This window comes from Dama dama, chromosome 12 (assembly GCF_033118175.1).
Source record: "Dama dama isolate Ldn47 chromosome 12, ASM3311817v1, whole genome shotgun sequence".
Lineage (NCBI taxonomy): Eukaryota > Metazoa > Chordata > Mammalia > Artiodactyla > Cervidae > Dama > Dama dama.
In genome coordinates, this window is record NC_083692.1 from 40,671,063 (window position 1) to 40,686,398 (window position 15,336).

A 15,336-nucleotide genomic window follows, 5' to 3' on the forward strand; every position below is an offset into this window, starting at 1 on the left:
CTAAAAGACATGTTAAACGAGGAAAAAAAAAAATACTGGAAATAGACCATTCGAGGCAATCTTGACAACTAAATTGAATTTCAAAATAGTCACTGCAGTTGGTTACCATACAATCAATTTATAAAGCACTTGAAAATAAACCAACTACTGTTCAAGTGGTTTTGGCGTTTGCATGAGGTTACAGCTCAGGCTTCACTCTTTGTTCTTCCTATGAGAACTGTTTGGGGGTATGTAGGAAGCCTTGGTTAGAAACTCACACTCAACTGATAGATCCTGAAAGTCTATGCTTTTCTCCCCCATCATTAAAACCTCAGGGATTCTCTTAATCTTGGCATGAGAGAAAGCCAGGCTCTTACTCTCTCCCGAGCAGTATGGCTTTGTAAATATGATATAATATGAAACTATCTAGTATGCAAGATTCAGAGTCGTACCAGTGCCCAGATGGTGGCCAGTTCCAGGGTAAGGAGCCCTTTCCTCGTCTCTCATTCTCGGGGTTAATCCCTCATGTCCTGCCTCTGTTAGGTGCCAGCCTGATCTGTACTGTGAGCTGCTCTCAGCCCCTCTTCTTGTAACTCTGTACAAGGCGTGAACTCTCCTTCTTTCAAACATTGTCTTTTATACCAACACCCCTCCATGCATGCACACTCTACCCACCCCCACCCCTGACAGCTCTTCACTTGTTTTTCTTCCTTTATAGAGATAACTGTGTCAAATGTATCCCACCACATGAAACAGAATTGACCTGTTCTTTCATTTCAGCAAAATATTCTTGAGTGATTGCGGTGATGGGCACTAATGAGGAATGAACAAATCTAAGAATGTTTGAGAGGGAGTCTGGGAAGCCTAAGCATAGGCTTTGGAATCAGAGAGGTCTGGATTCAAATTCAATTACTCTAACGGGAATAACTGTAATACCTACCTAACAGGTTTGTTGTTTGGGATTAAGGGATATGATGGCTGTGGAGTGTTTGGCATTGTACTTCACACAAAGTAAACTCTCAATAAGTGGTGGTAAGGAAATAGGACATAAGCTACCCTCCAGGAGTTTACAAATTAGTGGGATTACAATAGACATGTATCTTAAAACTCTATTCCATGTCACATAGTTTAGTTAATGGAATAAAGTTTGAAGAAGAATATTATTAAAATATGAAATGTTATAGAAATTTCTTGACTGAGCAATTTGAGGATGGTGTTTTTCAAAACATGCAGACTGGGTATTGCTTCATCAGGGAGATATTGGAAGTCAGAGTACATCACTGATGAAGGACAGTAGAGGGATGAACACTAGAATTTGAAACAGAAAACTGGGGTCACCAGCTATGCAACCTTGAACAAATCACTTGAACTCTCTAAACCCAAGTTTCCTTCACAGTAAAATGGGACGGGGGAATGGGGAGGATGTTACTAGCTCTGCTTTCATTCTAGTACTCATGCTGGGATGAAATAAGACACTATTGGAAAGAGCATTGTGAATCCTAAATACCACAATGTAATGTTGTGGTGGTGGTAGCGGTAGCGGTGATGAAATGAGTAATTTTCAGTCAGCCTTATGGCAATCATCACACCTATCCACTCCTATTCCCTGGCCTTATCTCTTTTGTGATTAAAGGCACACTTTTACAAGTCAGCTAGCCAGTGCTCCAATTGAAAGAAATGTTTTGACAAAGTCTACTCGTGATTTCGCATGCAAACAGAGGCAAGCAGTAGGCCACATAGATAATGCAGGAGAATAGATAATCAAAACGTCACTTCTACTTAGCACTGAAAAGAGAAAAGGAGGGAGTGCGCAGAAGGGGGCCTTAGATCACCTACCAAGTGCATAATTAAGAATTAACTTTAATAAGAGTTTGCAAAATCACTTTGAGTGACCATACCACTGTGTGGATCTGAAAGTCCAAGATGTCCAAGCAGGCAGACTTTAGCCTTTAGAATGGACTCTGTCAACCTCTGTCTCTGTCATCTTTGAGGAAACTGCTGAATCTGACTCGCTCACACAAAGTCTGGTTTTGTCTCGCAGGCCTGGGATTTTGCAGTTTGCTCTGTGCAGGATGGGCTTTGCACATACTTTCTGAGCACATTATTGGAGTAGCTCCCGGTTCACTTAGCCAGCCGAATCCTTACAAAGGAGAATTTATTTTTCCCCTCCTTTGTCCAAATTAGAGGACAAAAAACATGGCAACTAGTGGCCAATCACAGGGTATGCTAGAGCCTGCCAAGAAAAGAAAAGGCAAAGAATCCTCTCTCCAGTGCAAACTATGCAGTTGCCCCTAGAGGAACTCAGCAAATACTTGCCTTCCAGATGACTGCAAAGAATAGGTTACCCCACAGCCGACCCCTTGAAACACCCCACAGAGTGGACAACAGCTGGGGGGCCATCAGCCAGGACAGTGAAGCTGCTGCTCTAGGGTCGCCTGCCATATGTACCTGTATCCTTAGGGTCTTCTATTTAAAATGACAATTTGGAAGAGACCAAAGTTTTGGGGAATTAGCTTGGCATTACACCATGTACCTGAGTGTTTAGGTTCATCTGAGGATAAAGAGTTGGAGGTTAATAAAACAACTCTGAAATAATAGCAAGAAGCCAACAGCAGAAGGTCTTCATGTTGGATAGCATGTAGAATTTGGAGTCAAGCAGACTCCTTTGCACTGGAACCCTGTGATTTGCTGGGTGACATCAGACAAATTACTTAAACTTTCTGAGCCTCAGTTTCTTCACCTACAAAATGAGGTATAATAGTAACTTTCTCAGAGTTGTTTGGGAATGAATAATGTGCGGCATAGACCCTGGCACCCGAAGAAAGTACAGTAATAATTAACTTCTAAAATAACTCCCAGGCTTCTCAAAGACCTTGATTTGCTTTGCATGACTAAGCCCATTTCCAGAAGTCGAATAAATACACTGCCTATAGAAATGCATTCATTACTTTGTTCTCTAAGGAGCAACAAAGCACCATGCAGGACCTGTTGCTTATTCTTTTTGCAAAGCTAGGAAGTGGGAAAGGTTATGATTTTCCATTTCACAGATAGGAAATCAGAGGCATAGGAAAAGTAAGTGACTTGCCCAATGTCACATGAAGCCAGCAGCAGAGCTGTAATTGGTTATGACCCCAGTGCAACACAGCGTATGTTCACCTTTCGAAAGTCAGGCGTAAGCAACTCTTGTCTAAGCTTTAATGCCATTCATCTAATTTCTTAGATTTTCTATAGCTGCTGATCTTGAGAACCTTTGGAGCTTTGGGGAAATCACATGGATGATTTGACCTTAAATCTCATGCCACTGGCAAAAGATTAATCGCTGGGACCTGGAAAGGGGCCAGACAATTCTGTGTAGCTGAATAACAGCACCGTCTAGGGATGTGACTGTCCTGACAGATTTAGTTAGTACATAATTGATAAATCTAGAGTTTGTATAGCTTCACTTCCCAGAAAGAAAAGGCAACAGTCTCCTAAGGTTGACATTTACAGAAGCCCTTCCAGTGTTTTGTAACACTGAATCTAGGTTTTCTACTCTTCCTCCAAACCTAGCTCATTTTCTAAGGCTCTGTTCTCAGCAGGCAAGAAGATGAGGGGATCTGACAAGTCTCTCACCTTACCACTGTAAGCAAGAATGTCCATCAGTCTTTAGCACAGTCATATGACTGCCCTGATCCATGCAGGTTGAGGCCAGCAAGGGATGCAATGCATTACCTAGCAGCTAGGAACTTTCTGTCACCATCAGAATCCAGGAAAGATAAAAGGCATCCAGACCCAGCATCAAAGCTTAGAGAGTGGGTCTAAATCCTGGACAGGACATTTTATACAGCTTGACTCTTATTGCAGACTCAAGTGTTGTGCGGCCTTTTTTAGTAATATGGACTCTGACAGGCGCACAGAAATGTCAGCTTTTATTTCTTTTGCTTTGGTCACTCACTCCAGAAAGTATTTTACTTATTGGAAAGACTTGGTGGTGGTAAATATTTTTCACTGTAAGTTTATTATCAGATCTGGTTCTCTTTCTTTAATTCTTGTTCTCTAGTTTTATGTTTCAATTCAGGAGGCAGTGCTGTGTGTGTGATATACACCCAGCATACTTCTGTAATTTTGTTACTACCAGTTGTAAAATATCTTGGCCCGGTAGCTTAGATCAGTAAATCAGTAGTTTTCAGTGTACAAGATCTTACACACAGTGGATCTGGTATCTTGTTTTGCCAGTAGTAAATAAAGATGGCATTAAATATCCTCCTTCTTTGCCCTCACAGATAAAAAACTCAGTGTCCTCATGTATTATAACTTAACAGAGCCAGTTTTCTGAGCTAGTTGTTACTTTCTGAATACAATTTATTGATTCGTGTTACTTCTAAAAAACCATTCAGAAAAATCATATTATGCATAAATAATAATTTAATTGCATAGTCACACCATTTTCAATATTGAAATCATTAGTAAGACCGTTCCTGGAAACTTTGTTGTTCCAAGTTAAGTAAGTGATTTTTGTCTTCTTTCATCAGACGAATTAGAGAAATTAGAACAGGAGCGGCTGGCTTTGGAAGCCACCATCAAAGATAATGAAAGTGAAGAAGGAAATGGAGGCATCCGAGGCTTGTTTAAAAAAGCTGGCAAGCTGAACATTACTAAGCCAACTCCTAAGAAAGGTAAGTGCTTTTAAGATTTACAAGAAAAGTTACAAAATGAGCCAAAATGAATCTTCAGGGGTCAGTAGTCAATATCTAAGATACTGGGGGCATTGTGTGTAGGTAAGGACTAAAAGACATTTCCTTAGAGAAGATAGTATGGCTAAAAGGTAGAAGCTATTGTCACTTATTAACAACACTCACCGCTTTGTATCATCTTACTGTAAAAACTCTCTGTTTTAAAATATTATTTAGTTTTGAAGATATATAGTGGTTAAGCAGATTGAATGCCATAGAAGCCAAAAAAAAAAAGTTCTTAGTTAACATGTAAAGGGGATAAAGTTCATGACCTAATACCGAAACTGGTTTATCTATACACACACACACACCTTGCAGACATTTCAGGAGACTGAAAGTCGACTGTTACAGGCAAGTAAGGGGTCCAGGTCGAATTCTAATATCAAAACTACATCTTGATCACAAACCAGAATTCTGGACTTGGAACTTCATTGACACTAATTACCTGCAGATTTTGGCTAAATGGTACACTTACCTCTGAGTGTTCAGTGTACATCCCAGGAATGGAGGCCCACAGAATGAGACCTTGTTATAAGTTTTATAAACAGGTGATTCAAATGACTGATTTTTTTTTTAATTGCTCTCTTTACAGAAACACTGTTTTTTATGAGGTCCATAGCGACCTCTGCTGGTAGAAAATTAGAATGTTAAGGTTCATTTCTTTCATGCACAAATATTCCTATAGTTCATGAAGTCCTTCACTGGTGTGAAGCCCAGGAAAGATCATTTCTTTGGCAAGGTCTCCAAGTCAAGTAGCAAGATCCAAACTGAGACTTAGCAGCCTGCTGGTCTAGGTTTATAGGAGTCAATCTTTCAAAGAGGCCACCTCTTTACCCTGGAAAAGGTTTGGTTCAGTTTTCTTATTTTCCTACTATGACCCAAGGACCAAATTTAACCTGTAATACATTTTTGTATATCTACATAGCATTATGAGAAACCCAAACATTTCTCCCCCTTCAAATACTTAGAGGTACCCTTGGGTGCCAGAAACATTTGATGGCCTAGGGGAGAACCTGCTGGGTATTACCTTCCTTAAAATGACATTTTATAGAAAAAATGATGTTTGAATCTTAAGTTGGAGGTACATCAAGTCTTTCCAGGTATAAATATTAGAATAAGACCCTCTGGATGCTAACTACTATCCTCTTTCCTTTACAATTGTTTGGTGTAGTCATGAGAAGAATTAACTGCCCACTGAATCTGCTCTGAGCAACTGTACAACCTGAGAAGCAATGGAAAATTCAGAAGTCGTAACCCATACTCTTCTCTAGCTAATGGAGAGGAGAGAAGTAATAAGGTCCTTATTAGTGAAAGTGGAACTTATTTATTCCAGAATGCTGTTTCTGCATGACAATACTTTTGACAAAAACATACATCTCTGAAAGTTAACATGTCTCATTGTTCAGAAAAGTAAAATTAGGTTATGTTTTGTTTCAATGCCTAAATTTTCAAGCACAGCTCTGAAGTAGGCCCTGTTACTGCTCTGGGCTTTTGTCAGTTGAGGACTCTTTGAAGTTCTAGATCAGGACCAAGCTCGGTCTCCAGGCATACAGGAGTCCTCTGGATGCTCTGATCTGCTTGTAAGTGGGGGCAGAGTTTGGTCCACTTGGTAAACATATTTACTTTCTCCTTTAGCGGTCCTGAGATAGAAACAATATGAGATAATTGCTTCAGAACTGACCAGCCCAACCATGGAAACAGCAAAAGACAGAACAAAACATCCTGAGACCCTCTTAGATCAGAGAGGAAGCTCTAACGAGGCTGTCAGCTCTGCACTAAGCACGATGCTGACACTATCGCTTTGAAATAGAGCAATGAAGTCACAACTTTCAAAGATGTGGAAATGAGAAATAATACATAGGGTGTAGCAAAGAAACACCTACTGGTGAATAGGAATGAGGGTTCTGCTCAAACACTGCCCTGCTTCCCTGATACACTTTCCCTGTGTCCATGTAAGGGTGCAAATTGCATTAAAACATTTGTAAGTACTTTATGTACACCCTTAACTGTAACTCAAGAAGAGGTAATTTTAATCCATATTTCCTGGCTGCTTCATCTTATTCGTGGAGATTCAAATAGCTCAAGAGGCTTTACCTTAGACTCACAAGATGCCAGGAAAAGAAAGCAGAAGAGTAAGCCAGGCCTATGTTAGGACCAAAGGGTCATGGAGAGTTGAGATGCTCAAGGTCCCTGGCAACCTTTATAATCCAGACATTTCTGGAATTCATACCAAAATTGTGCTCAAATGAACATATTGTCTAGTGAAGGAATACTTCTGATTCTTTTGGTTATCTCCAGAAAACCAGTAACTACATGTTCTATTAATATTTTTAAGTACATCTGATATTGTAACCTGAGTTATATATGAAATTTAGGAAAATGAGGATATTTGGGGTTTTGTATCAGATAATTTAGCATTGCTACATGTCTAAATAATAATTCTGCCCTGAGACAGATTACTAAGGATCTGAAAAAATTCACTACTCTAAATAAAAACTGTAATCATAAGATCAATATCAAATTTTTCTGAACTATGGAAGGTGATCTAAATTATTGTGGGATTTGACCTTTATCTTTTCTTTTGTGGAGAATAGGGCTCACTATTTTTCCAAAAGTATAAAAAACACAAAGTCATGACCCTTCTTCTATTTTCCTGAATAGATTTATTGGCAAGTTATTTTGTTTCTTTCCTCAAAAGACAAATGAATGTACTACTTTCTCTTTCGTTACAGATAGCGGCATTAACACAATCCAGTCAATGCACGTTGGGGAGTTCAACCAGAAACTGGTGGAAGCCAGCACCCAATTTAAAAAGAAGCAGGGAAAAGGCACAATTGATGTTTGGTGGTTGTTTGATGATGGAGGTAAAAAATTCCAGAATATACACTAGAGAGCAGAATTTCTTGTTGATAAATTTAAGAAACTGCATGGGGAGATATATGAAAACGGTATCAGTTAAAGAATAACATTTCCGTGTTCTCTAAAGATTTAAATTATTTAGGAGCTATGAGTGTGGGAATGAATACAGATATAAAGTTATTCATTTCCTTTCAATTGGATATGCTCATCCTTTCTGTCATAATTTACTCTTTTTTTCAGGGTTAACACTCCTTATCCCCTATATCTTGACTCTCAGAAAAAAATGGAAAGACTGTAAATTAAGAATCTATGTTGGAGGGAAGATCAATCGCATTGAAGAAGAAAAAATTGCGTAAGTAATTTATCACTTGTTGAAGCATTTTGGATGTTTGTTGCTTGAATGCTTTACTTTTGAAAAACTTTAAGTGTCTTTGAGGCACAATAAATTTAAAGGCAAAAAGTCACCACACTAGCCCTTAGGCTTGCTTGGTTTCTGTCAATAAATTATCTGAGTAATTTTCCTAATCATTGTCTTCAAGTCCTTTTATCCCCTTCCACAAATGCTTTCAATAAGCATTTGGCATGGAAGCCCATCTCAAGTCTTCAGTGAGAGCATCATTATCTTGTATAATGTTTATTTTGTTCTGACTAGTAAATGCATCCAAGAAAGGAAGAGCCTGAAGGCATCTGTGTCCAAATTCTGTCCAGTTTCTTCTGGGAGATTCAAACCTGTTAATTCGAGGCAGTCCCTCTAGCCTAGCACACTTAGAAGAAAACAGAGAGACGGCACCCTGTCCAAGCCCCAGCTCTGCCACTGACAAGATGCAGGACTTTGCAACAGTTACTGTACCTATCTGGGTCCCCCAGTTTCTCACTTGTAGTTTGAAAGTGTTTAAATGGGTGACTGTTGGTAAATCTTCTGATTAAAATGAATAAATAAGCCAAGTCCCATGGTGCTAAGTCTGTTCCTTTCTTATTTATTTAGTCATGGAGAGTTGATCTCTAGTTGTGAGAGCAACAAGCATGCCAAGAGTGTGGTGCATCCAGAGATCTCTGGAGGAAATCTGGAGAATGACTTTTGGCAGCCCATAGTTCCTCATGGCATGCCTAAGTCCTAGCCCTTTCTGGAATGGCTACTTTCAGAAGTCACAAAATAATGACTGGCTCTTCAGTTCAGTCGCTCAGTTGTGTCTGACTCTGCGACCCCATGGACTGCAGTGCGCCAGGCTTCCCTGTCCATCACCAACTCATAGAGCTTGCTCAAACTCATGTCCATCAAGTCGGTGATGCCATCCAGTCATCTCATCCTCTGTCATCCCCTTCTCCTCCTGCCTTCAATCTGTCCCAGCATCAGGGTCTTTTCCAATGAGTCAGCTCTTTGCATCAGGTGGCCAAAGTATTGGCACTTCAGCTTTAGCATCAGTCCTTCCAATGAATATTCAGAACTGATTTCCTTTAAGGTGGTCTGGTTAAATCTCCTTGCAGTTCAAGGGGCTCTCAAGAGTCTTCTCCAACACCACAGTTCAAAAGCATCAATTCATCAGCTCTTAGTCATTTTTTCACATTGTCTCCCCCTTCTTAGAAAGTTATTCAGTTCAGTTCAGTTCAGTTCAGTTCAGTCACTCAGTCGTGTCCAACTCTTTGCAACCCCATGAATTGCAGCACACCAGGCCTCCCTGTCCATCATCAACTCCCAGAGTTTGCTCAAACTCGTGTCCATTGAGTCGGTGATGCCATCGAACCATCTCATTCTCTGTCATCCCCTTCTCCTCCTGCCCCCAATCCCTCCCAGCATCAGGGTCTTTTCCAATTAGTCAACTCTTCGCATGAAGTGGCCAAAGTATTGGAGTTTCAGCTTCAGCATCAGTCCTTCCAATGAACACCCAGGACTCATCTCCTTTAGAATGGACTAGTTGGATCTCCTTGCAGTCCAATGGACTCTCAAGAGTCTTCTCCAACACCACAGTTCAAAAGCATCGATTCTTCGACGCTCAGCTTTCTTCACAGTCCAACTCTCACATCCATACATGACCACTGGAAAAACCATAGCCTTGATTAGACAGACCTTGTTGGCAAAGTAATGTCTTGCTTTTTAATATGCTATCTAGGTTGGTCATAACTTTCCTTCCAAGGAGTAAGTGTCTTTTAATTTCATGGCTGCAGTTACCATCTGCAGTGATTTTGGAGCCCCAAAAAATAAAGTCTGACACTGTTTCCACTGTTTCCCTATCTATTTGCCATGAAGTGATGGGACCAGATGCCATGATCTTAGTTTTCTGAATGTTGAGCTTTAAGCCAACTTTTTCACTCTCCTCTTTCACTTTTATCAAGAGGCTTTCTAGTTTCTTACTTTCTGCCATAAGGGTGGTGTCATCTGCATATCTGAGGTTATTGACATTTTTCCCGGCAATCTTGATTCTAGCTTGTGCTTCTTCCAGCCCAGCATTTCTCATGATGTACTCTGCATATAAGTTAAATAAGCAGGGTGACAATATACAGCCTTGACGTACTCCTTTTCCTATTTGGAACCATTCTGTTGTTCCACGTCCAGTTCTAACTGTTGCTTCCTGACCTGCATATTATTATATATATCTAATTCCTCTTAAAGAAAATTATACTAAAATGGAAACTAACATGAGGTCTACAATAATTTATATTTTCTTAAAGCCTCCAGTACCTTATTGATACAAGTGATGAAATTTGAAAATGGTTGGTGGATAAGATAGTAGCAGGGCATCCATGTTAAATTTCTTGATTTCAGAAACTGTACTCTGTTTATAAAAGAGAATGTCCTTGCTCTTAGGAAATATTAACTGCAGTACTTAGAGGTAAAGGGGACTGATATGTGCAACTTACTTTAAAATGGCTAATAGGTAGGACATAGAAAGCCAGCAAGCAAATAAGATATAGACAGATGTAGACAGAGAAAAAGAAAATGACAAATCAAATGGGGCAAAACATAAGCAACTGGTGAATCTGAGCTTTCTTTGCACTACTTTTATAATGTTTTGTAACTTTGAAATTATATCAGAACGTTCAGTTGCTAGGGGGAAAACTTTTAATCTACAATGATATAATATATAATAATTATTGGTTTGTCAGTAGATTGTCAGTAACTCTACAGACATTATCAGCAATCATCAATAAGGATTGAGACTTGTTCTCTTTTTCCCAAATGATAAGGAAGAGTGGACAGTGCCACAACATTTTCTCTGAAACATGAATGCAGAGCTGGGTTTGCTGTTTCCAGTGACTGCACCTACAGAAATTTCTCTTTGCCTTTGGTGGAATAATTTGGTCCACATTTATCCATTTTCATCAAGTACTACAATGGAAATCAAATACTAACCAAAGCCTTTGTCCAAAAACTAAGCTGAAATAAGACATGATTGCTTTTGATGTCTTAAACACAAAACTCTTTGATTGGAAATAGTTAAATATTCAATGATGAAGCGTTTCTGTCTTGTATTTTCAGAATGGCTTCCCTTCTGAGCAAATTTAGGATAAAATTTGCAGACATCCATGTCATTGGTGACATCAACATTAAGCCAAACAAAGAAAGGTATGAAATATTTAAAAATATCCACTGTTTATCCATGGTAAACTCTCTCCCCCTTTGTGTTGATTATTAGAAGGTTAAAACGTTACGGGTTTACTGCTGTGACTTCCTGATACGATGTCATAAAAGGGGATTTTAAATAATCATGACACAGAGCTATCAGGTTCTAACGGAAGGTAAAGTTTTTAAGGTGATGATGAGCTTGAGAAGAACTGCGGAAACATTGTTTAGTTAGCATTTTAGAATTGCCTTTCACATTATGCTTTCTATGGTGGCAACAGTGCTCAGAAAATTCTGACCTGAGCAGTCAGGGTAAGTTTACATTATTTAAAGTTACTGGTGGGGCATCCTGAATGGGAAGCCTATGAGAGCCCCCAAAGGGGATTTCTTAAACTATCTGAAGCCTGGCAAGGAAAGGTATTGGTTTCAAAATGTTAAAATGAAAAAAAAAATTGAAATAATTGTTTAAATGCCTTCAAAACAGCATCATTTTAACCTCATTATTTTTTAAATTTGTTAAGTCCATCATATTTGAAAACAATTTGTAGGTCAGATCTTCATAGAAGTTTCCAGAGGTGTAAGAAGATTGTCTGGAAATTACAACTGATTGTAAATTAAAATATTTAGAGCAATGACTTCACAATTATAAAATATTTTCAATAGTTTACAGTTCAAAATCATGTTTAGTGTTGCATCTGTATGCAGTTTAGTACACTTGATTTGGTGTGGCATGGGTTCTCCAAGGGTGAGAACAGGAGACACAAAGGTCTCAGTATGGCATAGGTCCTTGCTAGACTCTTAGACCTCTTCTCATTTCTGTTGAATACCATTTCTCCTTCCTCCTGTAGTTCTTGATGAGTTGCAACTCCACATTCCTCAAACCTTCTTGCTCTATCCTTCTTCTGATTCATTGTTATCCCAGATGAACTTAGTAACTAACTGAATATTATCCATATTTAAGATGCATTCTTATTGACCAAATGGAAACCTTGAACATCACGTCATTTGAGGGTATTCATGATTCCTCTAAGGCTATGGGTCAGTTAAAACAGCTTTACAAAATGTCTCAACTGCAATAAGAAAGCTAGAATTGACAGGGTTGATCTGGATTATTATGATGTAATATTTCCTTATATCATAAATACCACCAATGCCTTTCATTCCTATATTTTTACAGTTATAAAGTTAAGAAAAATTAAAAACAGATTTATTATTCTCCTTGGTAAATGGAATTAACATTTTTATATGAACTAAGTTGTCATGCAGTAACCTCTGGTAGCCTTGCACATTTCATTTGAAGAATTTTAATTCCTAAGTCATTGCCCCTTGGCACTTACAGTGATGCGATCAAACGGGCTCATCTTATATCTCTAATTGGAGGAAACACATTCTCTTCCATAACACAGCAGGTACAATGATTCCCCAGTATGTGCCACTTAGCACCAGACAACAGCCTGCCAGCTGTCTGCCAGTACAGGACCATTTACTGTTGTCTACAGCATAGTTGAGGAGGAGAAGGGGGCAACAGAGGATGAGATGGTTAGACAGCATCACCAACTCAATGGACATGAGTTTGAGCAAACTCTGGAGATAATGAAGGACATGCTGCAGTCCATGGAGGTCACAAAGAATCGGACATGACTTAGCAACTGAAGAACAACAAGAGCATAGTTACAGTGTCCCCTACTGAATTGGGATTCTCTATAAGCCCTGGCTCAGTGCTGGCCACAGATCAGTCACTTGCTTCTTGTAACTGAATTCTTCTTGCTGTTATTTGTCTTAGCAACAGCTAAGGACTGTCTGTGCTTGCTGGTTAAATTGTTTCTATATCCTTTGCCTCTTTACCCATCAATATGATTTTCTCTCCCCGAGTCTCTGTATCCTTCCCTCTGTTTTGTACTAGTCTCTGCCCAGCAGCCATGGTCACCTGTATACCCATCCTTTCTATTCTATCACTGAGGGTGTTGATGCATCACTAACCATGTCTCTTCCTTCTTTGGGTGTCCCTCACAGCCTAGACGCTCTTCATCTTCGTACCCCTGACCTTTATTCCATGGTTTCCTCTTCTCAAGGAGAAAACTCTATGCATAGTCATAAGAAACAAAGGACCAAGGTATTTGTACTTTTGTCCTGGTATCTAAATTTGACTTTAGATACCATTCTGACTTGGTGTTTCTTACATATGCTCTGCATCCTACAATGAAGAGATCTATTTCCCTTTCTCAGGAAAAAAATTAATTCATTTTCACAGTTCTGGAGATTTTCTCTGTGATATTTCAAGGTCTTGAAGATGCAAGGAAAAAAAAATTCTTACCAGAATAACTGCAGTTAATGTATCCTGATATGAAGACAGAAAGCCACCAAGAAGAGGTGTGCTAGAAGTGCCATCCTTCTCTTTTCAGTTTCTGCTGTAACTGATGCCATGTTACTTCATAAAACAGCCACATGTCTGATGCTGGCAATGCCTTTTCCCGTATTTGAAGATAAATTTTAGAACAGAAAATGGTCATTCAGTAAATCTCACAAATGACCACTTCCCTGGTGACTCAGATGGTAAAGAATCCATCTGCAATGCAGGAGACGCAGGTTCCATCCCTGGGTCGGTAAGATCCCCTGGAGAAAGGAATGGATACACACTCCAGTATTCTTGCCTGGAGAATTCCATGGCCAGAGGAGCCTGGCGAGTATAGTTGACGGGGTTGCAAAGAATTGGACATGACTGAGTGACTAACACTTTCACACTTGACCACACCTGGAATCTTTGTGATAATTTTTAAAAGGCAAATCCTCTGAGTGGTTTAATAAGAGAAATAGAACTCTTCAGGGGCCTGATGCAACCCCAGGCCTAGAGCCCAAAGCTTACAATGCTGGCTCAACTTCAGCTTTCACAGGGGCCTTATGGACAGACAGCCCTGGTCTACCATTAACAACCATCTCCTGACTGCTGTTCTTCCTTGATCACCCATTTTCACACAATGTTAGAAATAGTTCACCATCAATGGTTTCCATGTTGGAGGCTAATGTTAAATGTCCTTCAACTGCCTTTAACAGATCTTTCAGCTACTCATAAAACATGAGTATATCTTGATGGAGACATTCTATCATAGAAACGTTATCTATAAATATGGCAGAAAGTGAAGAGGAACTAAAAAGCCTCTTGATGACAGTGAAAGAGGAGAGTGAAAAAGTTGGCTTAAAACTCAACAGTCAGATAACTGAGATCATGGCATCTGATCCCATCACTTCATGGCAAATAGAAGGTGAAATAGTGTCAGACTTTATTTTTGGGGGTTCCAAAATCACTGCAGATGGTGACTGGACTTACCCCTTGGAAGGAAAGTTATGACCAACCTAGATAGCATATTAAAAAGCAGAGACATTACTTTGCCAACAAGGTCCGTCTAATGAAGGCTATGGTTTTTCCACTGGTCATGTATGGATGTGAGAGTTGGACTGTGAAGAAAGCTGAGCACCGAAGAATTGATGCTTTTGAACTGTGGTGTTGGAAAAGACTCTTGAGAGTCCCTTGGACTGCAAGGAGATCCAACCAGTCCATCCTAAAGGAGATCAGTCCTGGGTGTTCATTGGAAGGACTGATGCTGAAGCTGAAACTCCAATACTTTGGCCACCTCATGCGAAGAGTTGACTAATTGGAAAAGACCCTGATGCTGGGAGGGATTGGGGGCAGGAGGAGAAGGGGACGACAGAGGATGAGATGGCTGGATGGCATCACCGACTCGATGGACACGAGTTTGAGTAAACTCTGGGAGATGGTGATGGACAGGGAGGCCTGGCGTGCTGCAATTCATGGGGTCGCAGAGTTGGACACGACTGAGCGACTGAACTGAACTAAAGGGTGAAAGGGAGTAAAAAGCTAAGTTAATGAGAAAACAGTTGGGCCAGGGGAAACTGAAAAGCTCTTGTGGTTAAATTTCTTTTTTTATTGTATAGACTGAATTAAAAGTCATAGGCCAAAAAGATAGCAATCATTAAACAGAAATCAAAGAGAAACTGGAAGCAATTAACTAGATAATTTAGCTTAAATATGCTAGTGTGATCACAAAAACAACAAATACATTAATGTGCGAGAAGAAATTTTATATGAATTTTAGGGGAAATTTTTATGCAGTTTAACCTTATTATGAGGAACAAGGATGGGAAAGGCAGGAAAGCTATAAGTAAATTTTTTTAATTGAATTAATTCTCACTTATATTTAAGTCGAACAT

The 15,336-nt window shown here is 39.5% G+C and overlaps 1 protein-coding gene across 3 annotated transcripts in view; it reads left to right on the plus strand.

Annotated features, from left to right (window-relative positions):
• The window catches only part of SLC12A1 (solute carrier family 12 member 1), an 86,008-nt gene that overhangs the window by 64,919 nt on the left and 5,753 nt on the right, over window positions 1-15,336 (plus strand). For all 3 annotated transcript variants that reach the window (XM_061157082.1, XM_061157081.1, XM_061157080.1), the window contains exons 20-23: window positions 4,491-4,634; window positions 7,424-7,555; window positions 7,791-7,902; window positions 11,026-11,112. In XM_061157082.1, coding sequence (XP_061013065.1) covers window positions 4,491-4,634; window positions 7,424-7,555; window positions 7,791-7,902; window positions 11,026-11,112 — 475 coding nt within the window. The remainder of the gene's footprint in view (window positions 1-4,490; window positions 4,635-7,423; window positions 7,556-7,790; window positions 7,903-11,025; window positions 11,113-15,336) is intronic.